The 25,994-nt window shown below is 32.8% G+C and overlaps 1 protein-coding gene across 2 annotated transcripts in view; it reads right to left on the bottom strand.

The window, feature by feature from the left end:
• Polr1B (RNA polymerase I subunit Rpl135) overlaps positions 1 to 25,994 on the bottom strand; it is a 176,013-nt gene that overhangs the window by 96,480 nt on the left and 53,539 nt on the right. For both annotated transcript variants that reach the window (XM_075356937.1, XM_075356931.1), the window contains exons 4-6: positions 21,539 to 21,778; positions 9,060 to 9,232; positions 2,652 to 2,801 (exon numbers count right to left, since the gene is read on the bottom strand). In XM_075356937.1, the coding sequence (XP_075213052.1) occupies positions 2,652 to 2,801; positions 9,060 to 9,232; positions 21,539 to 21,778 (563 nt within the window). The remainder of the gene's footprint in view (positions 1 to 2,651; positions 2,802 to 9,059; positions 9,233 to 21,538; positions 21,779 to 25,994) is intronic.

The following is a 25,994-nucleotide window of genomic DNA, read 5'->3' as shown; positions in this document are numbered from 1 at the left end:
ATTCTAAGAATCTTTCCAAAAACATTTTAAACTTTGGCAAAATGTTTACCTGTAAAAACTTCTTTGAAGGAAATATAATATGGCATTTTTAATGTACACAATTTTTGCAAATAAATGTATTTTGAGAATGTTTTGAAGCAATCTTGAACATGTATTAAATATACCTATTTGAATTGTGAAAGTTATGCAAGATCTAAGAAAAGGTCTAAACACATAATTTTATTAAACCTTAATCTGCATTTAAGAAATCTAAACATATATAAGCATATATTAATTTACTGAAATTAATCTTTTTAAGATTCATATTATTCCAACTTACTGTTAGATTATGTTTAAATGTTATTAAAATAAACCACTTAGTACAGAATATTGAGATCAGACATATCTTATCTTACTTTTACTGAAAGTAATTTTGTGGTATCCGCATCCTCAGTCATGACTGAAATAATTCTGTTACTGCATAATAAAAATCCTAAAATAATGAAAACTGCATATTAATTTATATGAGTCCATTTCCCTCAAACACTGTCAGATGGTTTATCAAATTGATATTTTGTTTGTATTTATATATGTAATATTTTTCTAATATATTTAATTTTATGTCATCTTTATTAATTTCTAATATTTCTAAATTTGTATAATTACAAAAAATAGAATGTTTCTTAATTATTAGACCATCTCTGCCACATTAGGTAAAATTTATTATTTTTGTAATTTCTATAATGTTTGAGAAATCTAGTTTTACAGGATCTACAGCCGTATATATTAACCATGTGAGTGCTTATATGTTAGACATTTTACAGGGTTGAGTGGTATTCAGGTAGCATGGGTGTGTTGAATAGTCTATGGATCATATTTGCAAAAGGAGATGGTTTAGTTGAGTGGGATATGGTTTGAGTTTTTGTAGATGACAACGTCGTTACTAGTTTTTTCTGAGGTAGTGAGGGCAAGAAAATGTATTTGTATTACTGCGTTTGAATTCAGCAGTAAAACTTAACTTAAATATCAAAATAGTCTTAGTATATTATTTTGTGAGCATGTCTGTTGTTTATGAGTGACTTGTACATGTTGCAGAAAAATTTCTGATAGAATGTTAGATACAGGAGAGTCCAAAGGAAAGGTTGGTGAAAAAATTTGTTATATAGCACAAAGTAATTCTGTCTTGTTATAATTTATTATTTCTGAAATAAGTTTTTGTATTTTATTTTTCATCTTTAAACATGTTTTACACCAATTTTCATTAAACAAATTAACTTTGCAATTATTTATTAACATTTAATAAAAAAAAAAATTATCTTATTATGTTTTCAAAATGACCTACGGAAAGTGATTTGAAGAAAAACAAAGAATACAGGTAAATTATACTGATTGTAGACCTAATTTTATTAATTACATTACCAAAAATAAAGGAAATTAAACATAAGACAGTCCTTACATTTTACAATATACAAGTAACCAGTAAACCTACATAGCCATCAGTGAAATTTAAAATTCAACTAGTGCCCCTTGAAAAGAAAATGTTGCCCACATTTGCTCTACACAGATCTCGTTGCATTTAAGTAACATCCAGTGTATATCATTGGAAAATAAGGGTTCAAGATAAGGGAACGGGTGGACTATAAGGAAGGAACTATTTATCCACTGAGTCTGGTTAAATGAGACAAACTACTCCACCAAAGAAGTACTTCAAGGGCTTTCTTCAAGTAACAGGATTATTCTGTTAATAATCCCTAGGGAGATCAGGATATCTTTACTCATGAAAGACTAGGATATCTTTACTCAGCTCAATACTAATCAATGATTTTTTCATTAAGCAATTTATATGTACAGTACAACAAATTGTTATTCCTCCAGATGCTAATGACCCAGCTAAAAACAGAATAAAGTTTCATTAATATAAAAAACTTGCTTATGCTCATAACTGTGCAGGGTGTTAAAGCATCCAACTCAACATTCAATAAGGTCCCACTGGAAGGTGGAATATAATGTATTTTATTCAACTGTTCTTGCTCATGAGCATAACCTTCAAAATATTTGCAGTAGGAACAAGTTTGGTATATTCTCTCAATTCTTATTGAACTAGAATTTCAACCTTCTAGAATACAGAATAGGCTCAATTTAAAAAAAAATTAAAATTGAAACTCTCATTTTCTGACCAACCAGTAAAAAAATACTGTTTTGATGTTATTTCTTTTTGATTTCATTTGTAATGACAGTCTTTACAAATCTATTCAACCTCAATCATTTTTACAATATTTTAAACAAAAAAAAAAATTTCATAGCAAAATTTATTTTTGAGTATTTTATTAAATCTACTCTCTAGCAGATGTGGTACCAATGAATGAGATTTATATTCAGTATAATTTAAAAAATTTTTAAGCTAGAAATCAGAAACATTTAAATGAAAAAAAAAATTAATGAATTTGAGACATATTCCTTATTTTGTCATGTGCTGCTGAGTCACCACAGAAAATCAAGGAGAGAAAGCTCCCTAATATGTATATTTACGGTTACAGAAGGTAATAAAAATCAATAACGATAATATGAATAAGGTAATCAATATGGTAATAATAAGATAATAAGGTAAATTAAATCAATAAGGTAATAAAATACGAATATACTAACAATTATACAATTACAAATATACTAACTCCAATAAAAAATCACAAGCATCTGAATCATTTGCATCAGGTGGAAGGTCACGAAAAATTGATCTAAACATTCGTCCAGCATAACTACGTGCATCATCACTAGTTAACACATTCGTTACTTGTAATTCACGTAGCATATTCATTATACATCTATAAACAAATAAAAAATCCATAAATCATTAGAATTAGCTTTTAGAAATAATAATTTACACTAATGAGTAATTTACTTAGCTGAGTAAACTCATTATGCTAAAAATAAATATGTCATTTTATTTTGTGTTAATGAGTTTACTCAGCTAAGAGTTTTTTTTCCTCTGAGACCGCTGTTAGGTATTGCTTCAGAGGATGAGATGAATGTTTTGTAGTGTGTGAAAATCCCACACCAGACCAAGAATTGAATCCGAGACATCCGGATGAAAGTCTGAGATGCTACCACTCACACCACAGAGGCCGGCAGCTAAGAGAGTTTAAATCATAATAAAATAAATACATGATTTTTAACGATGTAAAAAAATATCAAATAAGATACTTGAAAAGCAATTTCAACTTTACTAGCAAAGTCTTAATTATCACCACTGGTTCATCTGCATATGATTTAACAAAACACACAGAATTGACATTTTATATCTTTTTATAAAACAATTAATTATATCAAATAAGATACTTGAAAAGCAATTTCAACTTTACTAGCAAAGTCTTAATTATCACCACTGGTTCATCTGCATATGATTTAACAAAACACACAGAATTGACATTTTATATCTTTTTATAAAACAATTAATTGTTAATTGTGTTTTTTTTTTAAACTGATTGTATGAGTGGCTGACATCAGTCTTAAGTCCTTATTTTGTGTTGCTTTATTTATGCATTGATTTTCAATTAATTGTCTAAGAAGTACAAATTGTTCAATTCACCGAATTCTATGCTTTATACTAATATGCATACATTATTATAATAGTTCCTTAAACGATGTTTACTGATTAATCTAAAACATAAATTTATAGTTCAACTATTAGTACATGTAATTTTTTATATTTAGTAGTAGGTTAAACTGTATTTAACAGTTTTTATTAAACATTTTGTCCAATGTATTGCATTAAACAACAGAGTCATTCCTTGGAGCTCTTAAAAGATCTATGTCAAGACAGGGAAAGGTGTCTCAGTTGTTTTTGAACAATGCCACCAATTTCATTGGTGCCAATAAGAAACTTGAGGGTCTTAGAACTTTAATTAACAGCAATGATCACAAGGAGCAATTAGAAAGAAGGGCTATCTCAAGACAACATTACATGGAACTTTATACCTCTACGAGCACCCCATTTCGGTGGATTATGGGAAGCTGTTATGAAGTCCCTAAAATTCCACCTGAGAAGAATCGTAGGCAATGCTACCCTCACATATGAAGAAATGTACACTATACTAACAATGATAGAAATGTCTAAACTCCCGTCCTATTTCTCCTTTATCCAGTGATCCAAATGATTCACTTCCATTAACTCCTGGTCACTTCTTAATTGGTGATGTAATAACTTCTCCCGTAGAACCAGATCTACAATCAACATCAATGAACCGACTCACCAGATGGCAGGTGGTGCAGCAGAATCTTCAACACTTTTGGTCCAGATGGTCAAAAGAATATATCACTGGTCTTCAGCAGAGAGTAAAGTGGCAATCTCCGTCTGAAAAATTGTTAGTTGGCGACCTGGTCATAATTAAGGAGGGTAACTTACCCCCACTTAGATGGAACATGGCACGCATACTCCAACTTCATCCAGCGAAGGACGGATGTGTCAGGGTTGCAACAGTTAGAACTACAACTGGTGTTCTTAAAAGAGCTATCACTAGACTCTGTCAATTACCACTTTAAGAATAGACTACCATACAAATTTACATAAATATTTTTCATAATTTTTTTTGTGTTCATGTGCCTTTACTTGTGTGATTTATTCAGTTTCTCTGTTTTTTATTTCATTTATTAATTGTGTGGGCATTTAATATAATTGAATGACTATTGTGTAACAGTTTAAGTAAATGAATAATTGTGTAATTTGTTTTTCATGTGTATTTGGGTATATTATTTTTACAGATTTAGGATCATTATAGACTGGTTTTATTGTATTTATTGCAGACAATAATTTAATATCATGTTTAGAGTACAGAATTTTTGAATTGTACCATATTTTAATTGACTTGTTATTGATGAATTTACAACATTTGTATGCATTTTTTAGTTTAATTCTTTTGTATTCTTGGTTTAGTTTGGTTAATACGTATTTTGTTATCATTTAAGTAGGAATTTGTAACTTGCATGCATGTTCATTACATTTTTTTTGATCATTTGAAGGTGGCCCTTCAAGGTAGGGAGTATGAATGGTATTGTTGGTGTATGTGTGTGTGTGTGAATGCATGTCAAATTGTGGATATATTATTGCTGTGCGCTGATATATGTTGATGAGCAAGTGTGAGGTAGTGGGGATTCCTTTATGCGTAGTGAGTGCATGGCAAGATATTCTGAAAGACAGACGTGAGTGCCGTCTTAAGTGTATAATTTGCAGTAATAAGTAATTCATTACAATAAAATGTTATATAGTCCACTATTGTGTGTGTGTTGATCATTTATCAGACAATCATTGTTCATTTAGTGAAAAAACAAAATAGTCTCAATGAACGTATTTGACAAATTTTAAATGAATATCTGAAACTCATATCTGCTCCCAAATTCCGATATCAGTGAGAATGATCTGTCCAATCTGTTTTCATATATTCCTTTGCACTGCCTAATAACTGGTAATTTCAACATGCATCACTATTTGTGGGGCTCATCATCATGTTCTTGAGGTACTACAGCTGATGAACTAAGTGCCTCGGCTGATCTCTGCTTATTGAACGATGGGTTAATGCACATTTATGTCATCTTTATCAGACACATTTTTGCACGTCAATCTGTCCTTGTGTTCAGCATATCTACCTCCATGTCTTACCTGGCACATGTCCAAAATCCTCTTTGGAAGTGATCATAGACCAGTTGTTATCTCTGTTAAACTACAGTGATATGTCTCACAGATGGATGGTCGGGAAAGTGGATTGGATCGAATACAAAGATTCCTTTGGCCCATATGACAGGAGTGGTAGTGTGATTCACCAACATGTCACGTTTACAAACCTGATACTCAATAGTGCAAGTGAATTTATCCCTCTAATATCTGGAAAGCCAAGGTGACCTGTTATTCCTTGGTGGGATGAAAACTGTAGGAGTGCACAAAGGGACTGTCACAGGTTTTTATGTAATTCCAATGAAGGACTACGACAGAACTGCTCTGTGCCTTCTGGAACGCAAGAGCTATATGCAGAATGTTTCGGTATGCTAAGAGAAATCATGGTTTAATTATGTGAATACCATTTCTCAGACAATTCCATCATTGGTTGAGTGGAGAAACGTTCAGGCCATAAGTGGATCAGGACAATCACTGCTGCTAACTGAGCTGGGCAACCACGGCATTCTCATCACCATGCCAATTGTTGTGGTGAAGACATTTTGAAATTAGTTTTTCAGTTTTCCTTACATCATCATCCTGTCCTGAGTTTATGGGGTATAAGCTGCAGATAGAAATTGTCCTCTTTATTACTGGAGACTTGTGAAATGAATTAAACATTCCTTTTTCTTTTGATGAGCTAAAGTATGCCTTGAATAATTCCTGTGACACTTCCGCTAGAAATGATATCAGACTCAGTACGTTATCTCACCTTCCAGATATTGTATTGACATCTTTTGTCTACCTATAATAAAATATTTTCTGATCAGGTTTTTCCAATTTCTTGATCTTAAGCATTGGAGATTGCCATACTAAAACCTTGTAAACATAAACTGTGCCCTTCAAGTTATTATCCTATCTACTTGACCATTACCCTATGGAAGTTGATGGAATGAATTGTAAACTGTCATCTAGTGTGGTACTTTGAGAGAAACGACCTAATTGTCCTTCAACAATGAGGTTTCCATCAAGACAGATCGTCTATCGATCACAAAGTTGGCCTAGAATTTATTATTCAAAATATCTTCCTACTTCGCCAACGCCTCACTGCTGTATTTTTCGATATGTGAAAGGCATATGATACAGTTTGGAGGAGGGGAAGCCTAAATACATTGCATAAATGGTGGTATACAAGGGAATCTTTTTGCATTTATCATTAGTTTTCTCAGTAGTTCATCCTTTTTGAGTTCTAGTTGGAACAACAGTATCTGAAAATTTCACACTAGAAAAAAGAATATGAAAGGGAAGTGTCCTAAGTATTACCTTGTTTGGCGTAACCATAAATATTATAAAAAGCTGATATCAGGAATGGCTAAGATCTATTGTCCCACTAAGCATCAAAGCTCATTGCCGTTTCTTATCTTTACATATAGAATTACCTCCAGTTCTTACTGTTACTCAAATTATTATCACTTGGCAACCTTCTCTCGAAAATTATTTACAATAAAAAATTTATAATATTGTAAATAGCATAAATTGTTTATACAGACAGCTCTAAACATTATATTTCTGTTGGTTGTCCTTTTGTGGTGGGCAATGGAACATACATGTTTGGCCTTGCCATTACATCAATGTTTTCATCATGCAGCTGTATGCTATTAACAAGGCCCTAAATAACATTTTGACATATACTTATCTTTTCAGATTCCACTAATACTCTGCAAGCAATCAGCGACATGTACTTACAACACCTTGTTGTCTATGACATGTACTGACGATCTCGTTCATTTTCTGAAAAGGATGGTTCATGGTGAGTGGCAATATGAATGGAATGCTACCATCAACAGTGTACTTTGTCTAGTTAAGAACAGTGTGTCATCGTGAAGCTCTTCATACAGAAATAACCACTGAGAGGAGGTTTTTCTATTTCCAAATAGGGCACACTAGACTCACTCATGGACATCTCATGACCCTGACTGATGTTCCTGTTTGTGTTCGCTGCAACTGCCAACTACCGATATACCACATTCTTGTGGACTGTGTCTGTATAAGACATTGCATCAGAAATTTTAATTAGGAACTTGCTAATTTAAATTTAAATTAGGGGAAATTTAAATAAGATATTTTTGGAAACAATATGACAATGTTATTGAATGTCTTACTATTTCTTGGGCCATATATCGATATTGAAATATTTGATTATTATAATGTTTTTTGTCTATCTACATAATTTGGTGTATATCAGATGGTAATTTTGTTATTTTAAGTTAGAATTTTAATATTGTATTTCACTGTGGTTTTATTTTGCCTTTAGCAAGCAGCACAGGCACTTTACTTATGTACTGTATGAAGAATATTTTTTGTTAAGAAATTGCATGTTTTAATTGTTCATTTTATTTGTTTTATAATACTGTTATTTAAATTTTAGGTCTGGTGTAGTTAATTTAAATTGATTATTATTAGTAACATTGTATACGGGTGCTGATAATAACACTTTGTTATGCAGCAGGAAAAAATTTACTATTTCTTCTACACGACCAGAAGATTGAGGTATGGATTGCAGTATTCAAGAGAAGAACAGTTGACACTATATTCTTTGCAGAAACAATAAATTCAGCTCATTATTGTGAAATCATTCACCCATTCATGACAAAGTTAACCAAGGACTAAATTAATAATGCTCGGATTCAACAAGATTGCATGGCTGTGGATATAACCAGGCAGTCCATGAAGTTGCTGTGAGGGACTTTCACAATTGCGGATTGTATAAGTTCTTTTTACTTCTGTGGTTTGGCAAAAAGTAATGTTCTTTGAGAAAATCGTCAAGAGTCTTCAGGGACTTCAACTGCTATTCATGATTTCACCAAGAACATTCCACATAACAACTTGCTGAGAGAGTCTGCAAGAACAAGAAGAAACACGTGTAGATATGTCTAGATTTCATGTTGACCATTTCTAACAACTACCATAAGGTGAATCAATGTTATGTATCGCTGTGCTAGTGCATGACAAGTGTGTAGTTACTTTTTGAATGCACTGATTTTATTATGTGAAAAGTTTATGAATTACTCACATATTTATTCAAGACATTCAGTGTATAAACAATAGTAATGCCATACATAAAGGTTTGGGAAATTTGGTGGCACATACAGAATTGATTAAATAAATTGTAAATTTTTGTAAATAAAAAATTATATTTTTATCCAACTACCCTTTTATATGACCAATAAAGACAATCAAACGTGCTCAGACTTATTAAATTTAATAAATAAGATAATGAAAGTGGTATAGTTTGGGTTCCCATTATAAATCAATATAATTTTTAAAATAATATTTCTACTGGTCACCGTAACTGTTGATAGTAAGCCTATAATTAAAAAAAAAAAATAAAACATCTTTTTTACAATTTAATATATTAATAACATTATCCACTTACCCTCTCATATAAAAATCATTTTCAAATCCGGCAGTCACAGATCCTAGAATGTATTCATCAGAATCATTAATAAGACATTTCAAAACGAGAATCACAGGTATAAAATACAAAGCTCTTCTATAGCTGACCATCAGTTTAACAGAACCATCAGTGACAAAATGTAACACATTATTCTGAAATTTAAAAAATTTGTTAAATACTTTGATAATACTAAAAATATATATATAAAATCAAATTATATTAAGCACAACCACTTTTAACATAAATTATTCAATTAACCAATCTCAAAAGTTTAATATTAAATGTTATACTTCAGTATTACGACCTTAGATGTAGTACATGTATTTTAACAAAGAAAATTAGATTGATGAAATGACATGATTCTTCCAGGAATCAAATCCAAGATCAGCTGATCTGAAACCAGAATACTAACTGTTATATACACACCTACTGTTCAGCCAATTGGTGAAAACTGGCTAACCAGTAGGTGTGCATATAATGGTTAACCCTAAACCCTCGGTCTGGTATAAACTCTAGTATAACACTCCCAGTCTGAGGATATTATCTTCAAGAGCTAACCATTTTTTGTACCATTTAAATTAGGTAATATAAGTACATATATTTTTGGAACAGACAGCCACTTTTTAAAATTTTTGCTTCCAAATCAGCGGGTATTTGGAAGTATCTGCAGAGAAATTATAAATATAATCTAACCAAACTTAACCTATGCTCAGTTTGTTTGCTAACATATTTTTTGTTTTATTTCTACTCGTCAATTTTACTCAAACATATGTCTTCCAAATGCACCTGAGAGAGGTCCAATATAAGCATTATGCTTATAATTATAATCTAACCAAACTTACCCTACGCTTGCTTTGCACGATAACATTGATTAGCGAGTGTAGGTTAAATTTGGATGGATTATATTTATAATTTCTCTGCAAATAATTCCAAATACCCACTAATTTGGAAGAGAAAATTGAAAAAGTGGCTGTCGGATTCCGAAAAAGTACCGTATTTTAAAATTTGACAGCAGTAGCGAAATAGTATTTATACCCAAAGAAAAATTATTCCTAAGTTGTTAAAATTACAAAATTTGTCCTTTCACAATTTAATGTGTAATATATAATTACTATTAGTCAGTTTTCATGACTGATTAATTGATTCACATAATAGCTAAGGTATCTCCAGATATTTAAGCCAGCTTTCTTGGTTCAAGGGTTATAGGAGCTGCATCTCTTCTTTGGGTATTGAGTATATCTGTAACATATTACATCTGTGGACTGTCAGATCAGTATGTATTATATGTTAGAACATAAAAACAGAATGGTGGCTTGGATGCAGTATCAAGGAGCTGTTAAGAGTTAAAATTTAATTAGTTTACTTGTCATGACTATTAACATTCCGTACAGGAATGCTACATCTGTGCTACTCTGATAGTTTAAAACAGGAATGATATGAAGTTTTTCATACCATGATAAGTTCATGAAATGATATAAAGTTTTTCAAATTCGATACTAGTAAATAATCACTTTCATTATTCCAATATAACTTTCGTTCTAATTAAATTTATCAGGGTAATTTTTTATTTCTATAAATATTTCACATTAAATATCACAACTAAAGTACAAAATAATATATGTTGTGTAAAAATAATACATAAAAGGAAATATAACACAATTGTAAACATTTCTACAAACAACATGTCAGTACACATAAACATATTATTACAATCATGAATGTAATTTCACAACTCTTTTTTCCTGTTTAGCCTCCAGGAATTACTGTTCAGGTATTATCTCAAAGGATGAATGAGGATGAAATGTATGAGTGTAAATAAAGTGTAGTCTTGTACAGTCTCAGTTCAACCATTCCTGAGATACCCTACATTTTTGTAATATTATTTTTATTCAGCCTTTCATTTTATAAAATTAATTTTTTCATAATTTCCTTTTTTATCTGTATATCTGATTAAACAGAGATTCTGCATTCTCAGAACATACCTTTTAAAAATAATTACAGACATAAATATTTACTATCTGTTATCAAATAACATTTTGATATCAGTTATTAAAAGAAGTATGTACTTTAATCAAGTTTTTAATTATTTATTTCTAAAAAAAAATATGTCTAAAGAGTATAAATCTCTCTTATCTAACAATATAACAAAAAAGTAAAGCAGAAATAAGTGAAAAAATTAACTTCAATAAAATAATTGCATTCTGATGCTAGGTTGCAATTTTTTAAGTTATTTATTAATTTATATAACAACAGGCTGATGTCCAAGTAATGGTTTTTATGGGTTTTTTCTGTTTTACCTTTTACGATAAGTGAGAAATGACTTTGGTAAAAATTTGAAATAAGTGAAGATTCACAGTGATTTTAAATGCTGATGAAATGAAAACCCAAAAGCTGTGATGTACCACTTCATCAAATAAGTTGGCAATATACAAGTAGATTTATTGTACAGTTATAAAATATGAAATAACATGCGAGTCTACCTAGCAGATACAGATAGAATTTAAAGTCTTGTATGGCACCAAAAGCAGGGAATGGACCTACACAACACAAAATCAAGCATGCACAACAAATTTGACAAATGAGGTGATTATATTACAGCTGAGTAGCACTAGATAGGGCAAGTTGTCCTTTTTGCTAGTTCAATAAGCCAAGTGGTTTCAAGCTGAGTGGATCTGTGCTTTGTTTTTTGTGACTTGGTAACAGAATGCTTTGTCATTTTGAGATTCTACAGTGAAGTTAAAATGAATGACAATATAGAGCAACTAATTAGCATAAAATTCTTCAAAACTGGTAAGACGGTTAAGGAAATTCATCAGATATTTAGGCATCAGTTAGTGACCATGCTTTGAACCCAACGAAAACATAACACTGGTACAACATATTTTAAAAATGTATAAATATTTTTAATGATGATGAAGATGATGAGTATTCTTGTCATTTTTCAACTGTAAACAAACTTAAAATGTAGTTATTAACTTAAATGTAGTTAACAAAGTATATGAAGCTATCCAAACCATGACAAAGACTAGAGGAGAACAATCCATGACATTATTGAGATTGTAGGACTCTTGTATTGTATCTGACAGTGAATTCTGTTGAAAAAGCTCAATTTATAGTACAGTTCTGTGAAATTTTTTCAAAGACTGTTGAGGACTGAACAAAAACAGCACTATGTTCAAGTCCGTCATGAGTTAAAAGACAACTCAACTCTACAAAACTAACTCAACTTTATCTCCAACACTTTTACTGGTGGTGAATCATGGGTAAATGAAAAAAACTCAAGAAATAAATCAGCAGTCATGGCAGTGGAACAGTTGAATGTCGCTACAAGCAAAGAGTGAAAGGCAGATTCAAAGCAACATCAAATTAATTAGTATTTTTGATTCTGATAATACTATGCATAAATAGTTTCTTCAACCAAGCCAAACTGTGAAAAAACAACTTTTCTGTGATGTTCTAAGGTGGATCAGAGATGTCATCATGGCAAGTGGTACAAAACATCTTGATTTCTGTACCATGACAATGCACCCATCCACATAATGCTCACTGTGTAAAAAATGTTGTTATGTGAAACACACCCATGTTGTCATCCTACACCTTCTCCTACCTCACTCCTGCAACTTCTTTTTGTTTCTGAAGATAAAATTTAAGGGATAGTGTTTAAGAGCACTGAAGAGACCACTGAAGAACACACTAAATTACAGGATGTAAGGTACAACCCAACGATAAATGACTTTCAGTAGTATTTCCACCCATGAAGCAATGGTGGAATTATGCTAGCCATACAAGAGACTACTAAAGAGAAACTGGAGGTAATTTTTAAGGTAATTTATTTTTTATAGAGTAACTTCAGGAACTTTTGGCAGGAGCTTGTATTTTACCATTGAACTACAAATTGTCTATTACCAAATATTGTAATATACAATATATCACTTTCATACCCATGGAATTATTTCATTACGGTCGTAGGCTGTATAAAAGAAAATATACAATTACAGAAGAGATCTGTAGTTCTGTTGAAAATATCACTATCTGGTACTAACTTCAGGATATCAGAACATTCATAGTTTTGTCATGAAATACCAACATCTGGACATGAGGACTTGCGTCAAAGGATGTCCTGTTATCAGGACGTTTCAAATTTTTTTTTGTAATTCTTGTTATTCAACAAAATTTTACGTGTATAGTAGCAAATTAATCGCAAGGAATTGTAGATTCAATATACATATAAATTTACACAATTTTTATACATTAAGAAGACTTTAGAGGTCAAGAGTTTAGTTAGTTGAAGACTTTGACAACTGCGTAGTTGTTTCATTTTGTCAGTCAGTTGTGTGTATGATTGTTTTCAGTGTCATTTGTTTCACGTGTTGGTAAATTGAGTGTAGAATTGGTTTGTTTACTGAATTTAATTATTGAGAATGAATAGATCATGGTCAATAGTAAGTGAAAACACTTTGCGTGATTTGTTGAACGATGAAAATCTAAGTGACGAACTGTTGTCAGAAGAAAGTTGTAGATGATATACAGTGATCCTGATTATGATCTGGTTTTTAAAAATCAACCATCAATTTCAGGTATACTAAATCTAACTTTTAGTGACAGTAACAGAAAAAGGCCAAGGTTATTTAGTTTCTCGAGTGATAGTAGTGATGAAGAAAACATAATCTCAACAACTGAACAAACTCTCAAAGACAACTTCAGTAGTATCAATGTAGGCCTTTCAGATTCAAGGAAACTGATAATATTAAGTGGAATGAGGTAAATCATGAAAATGACCCAGGGGTGGAACATAATTGGTTACCTCGAATCACTGGGATTCAAACATTGTTGACCTAGAAATTCTCAACCTATTGCTTATTTTAGGTTACTTTTTACTGTCAATTTGATTTTGGACTTTTCTAAATATACAAAAAAAGTTGCCTGCAGACATGCAGGACAGCAGGATGGGCCAGGTAGATGCCGGGTATACTGGTAGTATCCAGCAATTGCAGAAATAAGAGCATCAGTACTCGCATTGAGAAGAAGAATGCAGGCAGGACACGAGTAGAACTGGTTGAATGGATGAGGTAAAGAGAGAAGAATACTGTCATGCAAGAAAGGCATTAACTGATGCTATCAGAGAAGCTAAGATAAATGTATGGGAGAAGTTCATTGCTGAGCTTGATGCTGATCTTTGGGGGGGTCGATCACAGCCTACAAGGCTGTGATCGACCAATTTGGTAGACATATCCCCCTCTTTCTGGTGAAGTGGCAATTGAGAAGGTGAAACAATTATTTCCAGTCGTAGAGACCGAATGGAGGGAGATTCCGGTAGTGCATAACAATAGGTTCACTATTAATAAGCTTAAATATGCGGTAACCACCTTACATCCCAACAAATGTCCGGGGCCTGACTCAGTTTCAAGCAAAATTGTTAAGGAAATAGTGTAAAGACACCCTTGGACAGTATTGGACGCATCCAACGTGGCACTAGAAAAGACATGCTTCCCAGACTGTTGGAAAGATACAAGATTAGTCTTGATTCCTAAATCAAGCAGACCAAAATCCAGCAGAAACTATATACAGACTGATATGTCTGTTAAATACCTCTGAGAAATTATTCGAACGAATGACTGTCACCAGACTCGGGGCTGAACTGGAAATGAGAGGTGGATTGTTCCACAAACAATTCGGTTAAAGGAAGATCCATGGTTGACGCTCTGCAGTACGTGATTAACTGGGCCAGAGAAAGAGTGGGTGGTTCTCGGCATTGACAGAGGATACCATTGGTTGTTCTCCTAGACGTCAAAAATGCTTTTGGAAGCCTCCCCTGGCCAGTTATCAATCAGGCCTTGATCGAAAAAAACTTTAGTCCATACTTCAGAAGTATTATAAATTCTTAGCTTCATCGCAGAACGATGCACGTCAGTACTGAAGAGGGAGACGTCCCAGTTGAAGTATTTAGAGGAGTTCCGCAGAGGTCGGTCCTTGGACCACTCCTGTGGAACTTAGCTTTCAATGGGGTGTTATGTATCGAGTTTAATAGAGACATGGAACCTAAAGACATAGTGGCCTATGCCACTCTGAGATATAGTGGTCTATGCAGATGACATAGCTTTACTGGTTTCAGGGTATTCTGAACAAGAAGTGGAGGAGTATGCAAATGCTGTGATCATCAAAATACCTGCATGGCTGTCAGACAAAGGGTTGTTGTTAGTGCCCATTAAGACCGCAGCAACAGCATTAACTGGCCATCGTAGGCTCCAAAACATAATTGTCTGAGTAGGTGATACGGACATATGCGCAACCGACATGGTCAAATACTTAGGCGTATGGTTCCACAAAGACCACTTGTTACACAAAAAAGACTGATGAGTAATCACTGGGGACCAAGCCCCTCTAAGAGAAAACTGATATTGTTCGTAGCCATGTCAATAACATACTATGCTGTTCTGGCTTGGGCGGAGGCTTTTGATAAAAAACTAAACCTTCAATGGGTCTCATCTTTACAGCATAGGAAGAATATAAGTATAATATCAGCTTACAAAACTGTTTCATAGAATGCACTTGAGGTGATTGCGGGAGTTCCTCCTGTACATCTTCACGTCCTGATGTTGAAAAGGATATGACATGGTGTGCCACACAAAGAAGCCCGAAATCAGATGTTGGAAGAATGGGAGGCATACTGGCAAGCCTCAAATACTGGTTGTTGGACAAGAAGGATGATTCCACAAATTGACTTGTGGGTCTCCAGAAATCATGGGGAGGTCGGCTTCCATCTCTCTCAGTTGTTGACTGGGCATGGAGGGTTTGGGGCTTACCTCCACCGCTTTGGCAGAAGGCCAGAACCGGTTTGCCAGTACTGTGAAGAAATAGATACCGTGGAACACATGATATACTTGTGTCACCGGTGGGACGAACTAAGGCACACATGGGTCATTCAAGGACTGAACCGGATAATACTGTACAATACATGTTAAAGGGACATCATGAATGGAACGCTGTAGCAACCTTAGTCACAAATATTATAAAGACTAAGGAATGAGACGCTGTTGAGTGAAATAGGGTAACCTGGAGTTAGGGTCTTACAGGGGCAGCTCTGCTCATGAGAGGATGGTTTACTGAGGTTGACCACTGACCACTCTTGATCACTGACCGAGGACCCCTGAGTTTGTGGGTAATAAAAAAAAAGACCAAGACCCGGTTGGATCCCTCCCTAGGGAGGGAGTATGGTTAGAGGCAGGCATATAAAAGACCCAGTCCGGGCTTACTGAGTGAACGACCTCTGCGGTCTCCGTAGGTTAGAGGCAAAGGCAACCTCTGAGGGTGTGCAATGCATTAGCTGGTTCACCCTCCTAGGTATGGGAGAAAAAATATATATATAAACAAGTATGTATGAGAATTGTGGAAGAAAATAATGATAGTAAACATAATAGTAAACAGACTATTGCGGAACTGGAAGAAAATTACTGCATATGAAATGTTTGCATTTACTTCAGTGCTACTGAACATGGGTATAAGTAGAAAACCTAGACTATCCCATTACTGGAATACAATGTCTACTAGAGCAGGCTGTGGTTTAGACAAATGTTTAGCCGAAGTCATTTTCGGTCTATTCATTTTTTCATATTACAAACACCAAAGACATCTCAAAACCTGGTGAATCAGAATACGATCCTTGCGCAAGATTTCAACCATTAGTTGATCACTGCAATAGTTCTACTGAATTAAACTAAAGTTTTAGGAGTTTAAATTAAGTAAATTTTTGCATAGGTTTATAAGTGAAATAATTTAGGCTAAGAATTGTTTTATGTATTCAATTTTTTGTTATCTTATAACTTTGAAGTAAGTATTTTCCCAGTAATGCTATACACGTAAATGTAGCCTGTAATGCTAAAACAGATAAAACACATTTGAAAAACTGAAAACTCAAAAACCTAGGTTTTTAACATAATATGACTTTTTTATTTTTAAACAGATTTCTTTCAAATTCTGTGATAAAATACAGTTTTAGTTATAGTTTTTAGTGAAATGTTTTGTGGCCAGAATTTTTTTAAGTGTGTTACATCAAGCCAAAGACAAAATTATTTTTGAAAACATATTTGGTGAGTAATTTTTTATGTTTTTTTATTTGCTTTTATGATTTTCTTTTCTTTTATGTTAATATATTAATTATTGAAATAGAATATTTATCTTTGCACAATTTAAAAAAAAAATCGGCTAGTTTCGTCAAATAGAACAGATTTTACAAAAAAAAAAAAAAGAAATGTAAAATAGTGAGAAACAGCAAAAAATTGGCCTGGTATTTCTCAGTAGTCCAATCACAAAAATCTATGGTATTTTTGGAATAATTCTGTTTTTGCTCTGAGACCAAAAGAGTTAATATACTAAGATGTTAAAATATCAATAAAAAGTACTTGCAAAGTTAAATTACATAATATTCAATATTATTTTTTTATATGAAGAAAAAACTTCATGGAACCTGTACTTTTAAAATTACATTTTCTAAATGTAATTTTAAAATAATTTTGTTTTACTATTTATAGTCCAAGTTACACTCATACTCCACATAAAAGTAATCACAAATCCTTTTTCGAAATTCAATAAAGATCTTGATACAAGAACTAATCAGAATCAATCAGCAGTTCCAGAAATTTAAGTTACTGTGTACATACTACAGTTGAAACAATGTGTAGGTCAAATATGCTGTTCACGAATGGCTCAGACACCAAGGTGAACAATTTTTTATTACTGGAATAAGGAAAATAATAATAGAAATGTAACCAGGGATTGTGTTGCAAAGTAGCGCATTTCATTCATTGAATAAATAACACACCAACAAAAGAAGAAAATCATTTTAATATGTATTACCATTGTAATATGTTATGACTTAGCTCAAACTGGGAGAATTTTCTTGAATGGTTCATGGAACGTAAATCTAAATTTAAAATTACAAAAAAAAGAATCACAGACAATACAAAATCAGACTTTGCTTGAGATTTAATTTTTAATAATTATATTTTATTATTTTCAGGACTTATTTTAAAACTTTGCATGTATGTAACAAAGGCATGAATTGTAAGGAAAAATTGAAGCTTAGCAGGCTAATATGGACAAAAGATAAAATGAACAGTTAGATTTCAAGTCAAACCTAATCTACAATACAACCTTAAATCAATAAAACCAAAACAATTACAGTCCTCTTTAACATTTCTGAAGTGTGCACCAACAATATTGACTGTAATGTTAAACTGCACAGTGGATATTATATATTTATTCATTTTAATGTGTTTTAGTGATAATGTATGACAACCTACTAAAAAAATAATCCTGATACGTATGATGGAACAAATTCCAAAATGCGTCACTGTAATATACAAGTCACAAGATGGATAAATTTATTTATTTTTTTTTTTGTGGGCGAAAAACGCCTGGGCGTTATCATCGCCCGGAATTTTATTAATAAAAGGTTAAAATAACTCCAAAATAATAAAGTTTATAAGGTGTAAAAGTTATATCAACCATATAATAAAAATTTATTAAAACAAGTCAAGAAGGCAAAATAAATACCAAAACTAATACCACAGACGAAGTCCATTTTCCGAGACGACACTGTCTGAAAGTGAATTGTCTAACCGAACACGAAACGTTCGGTGATTTAAGAATCCCCGGACAAAAGCAAGCATATTGCCATTGATTCCCCATCTCCTAAGGGTGTGAAGAATGCCACGTCGCCAGGCTGTGTCGTACGCCTTTTTTATATAGAAGAAAATAGCAACGAGGTGTTGGCGGTTCAGGAAGTCGTTTTGTATGGCTGTCTCCATTGACACTAAATGGTCAATGAAAGATCTTCCTTGCCGAAAACCACACTGTTTCGAAGAAAGAAAGCCATGTTTCTCCAAGTATCATGCAAGCCTGCGGTTTACCATTCTCTCCATTATTTTAAACAACACGCTTGTTAAAGAAATAGGGTGGTAGCTTGAGGGATCGGTTTTGTTTTTACCAGGCTTTAATACTGGTATAACAAATGCTCGGAGAATAAACCGTTATTAATATTCAAAAGATGTTGTAGTGCTGAGTTAGGAAGGTGTGAAAGCATACAAAGGCGAACGTTGTCTGGCCCAAGGGAAGTGTCACGTGAGTTCTTAAGTGCATGCAACAATTCTTTAAATAAGAATGGAGTGTTCAATTCACCAACCGAAACACCAACATTTAACGCCAATATTTCCATCTGTGCTTTGTACCTCTGAAAGTCGTTACTGCTCAAGCCCTGCGGTACAGATTTAGACGTTCAGTTGTAGGTCTATTATTGAATTTGCGTAGTGCCTGCCGTCGATTCTTAATAGCACATTTGCAATCATCATTCCACCATGAACGGAAGGATGTTCAGGATTACCCGATGTTTGTGGGATATATCTGCTGGCAATTTGAAGTATCATGGACGTAAAAGAGGAACATTGCTCAAGGATGTTCGCACCGACATCATACTGCGATTGGAAGGCTTTAATGATATCCATCTCAATCTGCCCTTTCAACAATCCACCTTCGTGGCCATTTCCTAATCTCGTGATCCACACCGAAACCAATAATAATTGGTTTGTGGTCACTGCCGTGAAAATCATCACAAACAGACCAATCAAAATGAGGGAGTAAATTCGGTGAGCATATGGAGAGATCGATGTTAGACATAGTACCAGATGATAAAGACATGAATGTATGAGATCCATTATTCAGCAAATAAAGGTCTAATCTTGTCTCACATTGTGTACTATATTTCCTCGAGTGGAGCAGAAAGTCGAGCTCCAAGAAACATGGTGGGCATTGAAGTCTCCTACTATTAATGATGGAGATGGTATTTGTGTGAGGAGGTTTGAGATATCCAGAGCACTGAACTCAGTGTTCGGTGAGAGATACAGATTGCAGATATGTAACTTAAAGGGGACACAGATCTTCATTGCAACAGCAAGAACGAGAGTGGTCAGTTGAATCCTTGTAGCCGATACCTTATCCTTCATGAAAATAGCCACACTCCACCACTCTCTCTACCGTCTACTACACAGTCATATTTCTCACAGAAGTATCCTCTGAGTGCTATTGGGTCATGTCGTAGAAGATGAGTTTCCTGGAAACACATGATAATCGGATCATGTACGTGCGCCAGTACTCCAATATCTTCAATGCGAGACCGTACACCTCTAACATTCCACTGAATAATGTTCATAAAAAAAAAAAAAATAAATAAAAAATAATAATAATAATAAATATACTTAGGAAACCATATAAAATTTATTTGTATGTGATTCTGTTTTTCTTTTTCGTGTTCTTTAACTTAGATAACTCTGACGCCTTTGGGTCAGGAGGTTCTTCAAACATATCCTCCAGTATATGGGGTGATGGTGGAGGAGACTTAAGAGAATGGGATGTCGCTATTGACATCCCAAAGGGGGTGGTTATGTGGGTTCCCTTTGTGGGGATCTTGTTAGTTGGCTTACTGCCAGCTGTGGTAGCCTCTGCCTGTACCGGTAGTACTTTGGGAACACGAACTTTTGTATGGACCACACTGTTGGATTCAGTTATTGCGACGCAGGACTTTTTACTCATCTTTTTCAGCCCTGAAATAGTGGCTGTAAGCGAAGTAACTTGATCAGAAAGCATCTGAACGAGTTTCTTAAGTTCAGTGCAGGATGCGCACTGCAGATTATGAAGAGTTGAAGGAGTTTGTTTTGACGCAGTGGTGGCGAAAGACACATTTGGTTGTACGAGGTTCCGTGAGTTAACTATCTTTCTATATTCCCTGCATGCAGCCGGGAAAGTTTCTGCTCAGTACAGATCTTGAGAACTGCCTTTTCTTCCTTAAAGGTTGGGCAATCTCGGAAGCAGGCTGTATGTGAACCACTGCAGTTCGCACATTTTTCACTTTCCTCACAGTTAGTGTCATTGTGACCTTCGGTAGTACATCGAGCACAGATCTCTGTCCTCGAGCAAGATGTTGTAGTGTGACTGTACCTTTGACACCTGAGGCGTATCTGAACGGAGAGGTAACCCACGTTAATCTTCTCCGGAGGAACAGGAAGACTGAACGTCAGTATAATGGACGGTGTCAGTTCCTCTGTTCCGTTCTGCCATTGCCGCAACACCACCGAGTGTAAATGAAAGAGAAAATTGTGGTGAATGTTGTTGTGTAGTCGAGTAAATGTACATGTTGTAATTCGTGTAGTGTACTAGATGGATAAAAAGGCACGTAAAAAGATTGTTTATTATAATTAATTATACATGGTAAACTACTGATCGTTAAAGAGTGAAATAATATTTTACGTTCCAGCTACAATCAAATATCACTTTAAAGAAAATTATTAAAAAAAAATCCAGTCCACAATTTTATGAAAATTTATGAAATTTCATTATATTAATTTTCATTACTTTTACGTAACATGTAATTTTTAAAATACATAATATATTCAATTTAAATCACTTACCACTGATGACTGGTCATCTTTGACACAACGCATTATAACTCCCATATCTGAAAAACGAGTACCGCGTTGTTTCCATGTAGTTCTCTTGACAGCGATAGGAAAATTACGTCTCATCATTAAAAGCATACGTATAAGTTTCTCAGAACCCTTTACTACAAAATAACCTCCCCATTCCTCAGCATGTTCATTATTTTCAATCAGCTCTTTTGGAGATAAACCATTTAGGTGACAAAGATCAGACTACAATGAAACATAATGTTAATGAAAATATAATAAATAAAGCAATAAAATAGGGCAAAATGTTAACAATTACTAACACTAAACATGCAACAATATAAACATTAAAAATAAAAAAAATTTCAGTATTTCTTTTCAATGAACTAAAAATCAGCAATATTTGCATACAGTGTACTTTCTCAATATACTCTGGCGATTAGTGGTGTATGAGCTGCGTGAATTCTTAGATGTCTTGATCCAGTAACACAGAAAGTTTCAGTCTACAGAGAGGAATACAGAGCAACCTTAGTTTACAATTGTAGTTAAGAACTTGACTCCATAATTTCACCAAAGTTCAATATGTCCCTAATATATTTCACTTCAAATGCTAATCATAAATCTACTTCAGTAAAACAAAGCTTTTCTTTGATCTTGTGTTAACTATACATAGTTTTAATTCTATATATGATCATAAGCTATATGATCATGGATGGTGACAGTTTATTATTATTTTTATTTCTAAGAATCATTACCACATGTCCAACATACAAAATTAACAACACTATACCCAAATCAAACTTATTAAACAAAACATACACTATAAGTTATCTCATAAATCTTATTTCATTTGATGTCAATATAATCGTCAGAAAAATAATAAAAAACAAAATCATTATACAATATTATGATTATGATGCTAATAGTAATGTAAAATGTTAACTTATTAAAAAGCAACGACTTACAAATTCCAAAATTAATCACATTATAATAATACACCATTTCCAAACTGATTCCATAAATCATTTTTGCTAGATTTATTAAATTAAATGTTACCTAATATACACAACATATTTAATTTCTTTCCAAGTTAAACGATTTCTTCAACTCCACTTAGTACGTCCACCTCTTCATCATCACTGTCCATGGAACTCTAGGAACTTAAATCAGTTTCATATAATTTTAACAAAACGCTCAGAAATTTTGTCTAACATCGGTTCAAGTTTTAAATAATTTGTCTCACAATTTTGCACAGTTTTGCAAACTACTTTCCAGAAGTTTACATTTATTTCTCTAAATTTGTCTTTCATCAGTTCTATTGTGTCTTCTACACTGAATGTTACATTCTTTTGGGCAATGTAATTTTTAAGCCCAGACATTCTCTATAGCATTTATATTGGGATGATATGGTGGTATCTGACAACAGTATATACTTTTTCTACAAACAAAGAATCTATTAAATTGCGGTTTATGTATTTTTATCAGCATATACAATCAGGTTTGAAAATTTCATGTGAAAATGATATCTTGTTTTTAGTGAGCCAGTTGATCATGTCTTGTTTTTTACTTCCTTGTACGAAGTAAAGGAAGTATTGTGATGGTGTAAAATTTTGGTTTCCAGATTTTAATGGAAATATCCATTTTGACCATCCCTGAATCCATTTTGACTAGTTTTGGCATGACGTCTGTACATACGTATGTTTGTATCTCACATAACTCAGAAACTATTAGCCATAGGATGTTGAAATTTTTTTTTGGATGTTGTATCATCTAGTTGTGCACCTCCTCTTTGATTGCAATTGACTGAACCAAAAGTGTCCAAAAAAAATCCCAAAATCCAAATTTTTTTTGGATTTTGGACTTTTTCTTAACTGCAGTAATAAGCCCTCACTGAGAGCATTTCAAGGATATATCTCATAAATGGTACTTATTTTGATTGGTTCCAGAGTTATAACCAAATAAATTTTAATTAATGAAATATTTGGATCTTAGGGAAAAGCACATCGGTTCGAATCAGACTTCAACAAATTTTCTTTTTTTAAAAATTTAAATATATTGATTTATTAATAATTATTAACCTCTCAATGTAAAAAAACATTTTACGATGAATAATAATTCAATAAAAAAAAATTAAAAAGTATCAGAAGTTTTTAATGAAATAAAATTTTATGTACTTTTCATTTTAAAAAGATGTGTAAATGTAATTTAATAGACATACAACAAAGTCAAGTGTTGTCCACATAGATATTTTGAATTTTAATTAGGGCTGGATTTATTTAAACACTGTGGTACAGTGCATTGTCCATGATTATTACAGATCTCAGTAACAAATTCAATATCAATTGAGACACAACCCATTTTTGAAAATTATTAAAATTCATATCATAATGTTAATCACTTGTTTAATAAAACTTAAATATTAGGAGAGCATTTTTGATAAAACTGTCTGCTCCTCCTGCATTAAATATTATTGCTTGACTCCCTTTAGAATCGGGAACTTTCAGCACTTCTGAAAAACCAACAGTACATGCTTGACCCTTCATGGCAGAAGAATGTATGTGCATTTCATCTACGTATATAATTCAATAATTTTCTTCTCTGTACCATGTTATGGAGTGCAGATAATGCAACCTTTTATTCTTGTATATGATCATTTTCAAATTTTTCTGTTTTCAGTTATTTTCCACTGTAAGCTAAATTTTTCATGACTACACGAAGAGTCCGAATGCCCCCTTCAAACATTAGATGTTCTTTTACTAATGGCAAAAGTTTTTTCAGAGAAGAGCATTCTCTGTACTGTAAATGAAACTCATTCATTGTCCTCCAAATAACACCTTCGTTGAAATCATCCAAGTCAGTTTCAACTTCTTTCCAGGCCGTTTTTTACAAGGAGTACTGAATTCACTTCCACTAGTTTCATGTTCTTGTAGCTTTAAAATGCACTGAAGTGACCTAATGGATACACTATTGCTTTAGAAACACTAGTCTGAATTTGATTTAAATTGCTTGTCCTTCTTCGGTTTCTTTCTTCAAAAAATTATCAATACTGAGAAAAACTGCTCAAGTCTGACTTTTGATTATCCTCTTTTCTCCCAATTTTACCGGTTTTTGCAGAAATTATGGGTTTGTGTTTGCACTACAATGAATTAAATTTACAAACAATTCAAATAAAGTTATTAACAAATAACAGCGTTCAACAAAGATTAATAATGTAAATATTAAATCCAGTTATTGGTTACAAAAAACATACAATGTTTTCAGAAAAGTATATAAACACAATGTTTTTGGGCTCAGAGTTCTGATCTCATCTGACAAGTAGTCTATTCCGACCACAAACTATTGTTGTGATGCTGTGGCGCATCCAATTTCTATGCGCCATCACTGAACAAACAACTATTGATTTATATATCTAATTGTGTTAATAATTAATTATACTTTTCTTAATGACACCCCCTGGTGACTCAGTATAAAGAATGAGTAATATGATCTAATTCTACACCCATAACTACATAAACTATTTATCAGGAAGGAAAGATACTCTTAAAGGGTGTATAAATACATTTTTCAGTTAAAAATTGTTTAGGTTTCTTATTAAAAAAAAAAATAAATAAATAAATTTCATATTATCACATGTACTAATGTTATGATATTTCTTCATGAACTCTTACCCTTTAAAGTAATTTATTTTCTATGAATTCTATGTTTAATGCTTTTATGGACCTCACAAATCTACTTATTTCATAATTATATACTTCTAAATCTATTTTATACTACGTCTGCCTGTAACTGATTATTTCATAAATAACTGAAGGAAATGCCATTAATAATAAACATCTCCAGAAGATTTCTATATCTTGTTCAAGCTGAATTGGCACAGATCTGATGAACAGCATACCTGTTTGCTGACTAATGAGCACGGGTTTATAATACTAATCGATTAAAACCAGTATGTACATGGTATGACTATTGTTTATTCCAATCAATAAACAAATTCATGTCTTATATTTATTAGTTACTTATTTAATCCTGAGTTTATATGTTATTAAATTAATAATTTATTTCTTTATTAGATACTGAAACAATATGATATGAAATATTATGCAGGCTAATTGCCTGTTACCGATTAGTGTTTAGGTCAAAGTATATTTATTTATAGATTTATAACTGTATATAATATCCAAGCCAACAAGCACAAGACGGATGTCTACTATTTATGCTATGCTTTTCGCCCTTTGTTCTGAGAGTGGCGAACACTGTACGCTAGCCTAGGCAATGAGTCATACATAAGAAAAATTTCTTTATTTTGTGTAAATAACAACTGAACAATGTGTCATTTTAAACATTCAAATGAAACATTAAATCTCTATTTATACAAACCATTCCTGATTCATTCAGACTAACTTGTTTTTGTAAATGATTTCGTTCTAATTTATACTGTATTTACAGTTGCATAAGATATATA

This window comes from Lycorma delicatula, chromosome 1 (assembly GCF_047948215.1).
Source record: "Lycorma delicatula isolate Av1 chromosome 1, ASM4794821v1, whole genome shotgun sequence".
NCBI lineage: Eukaryota > Metazoa > Arthropoda > Insecta > Hemiptera > Fulgoridae > Lycorma > Lycorma delicatula.
This window is presented reverse-complemented; position numbering and strand designations above follow the sequence as displayed.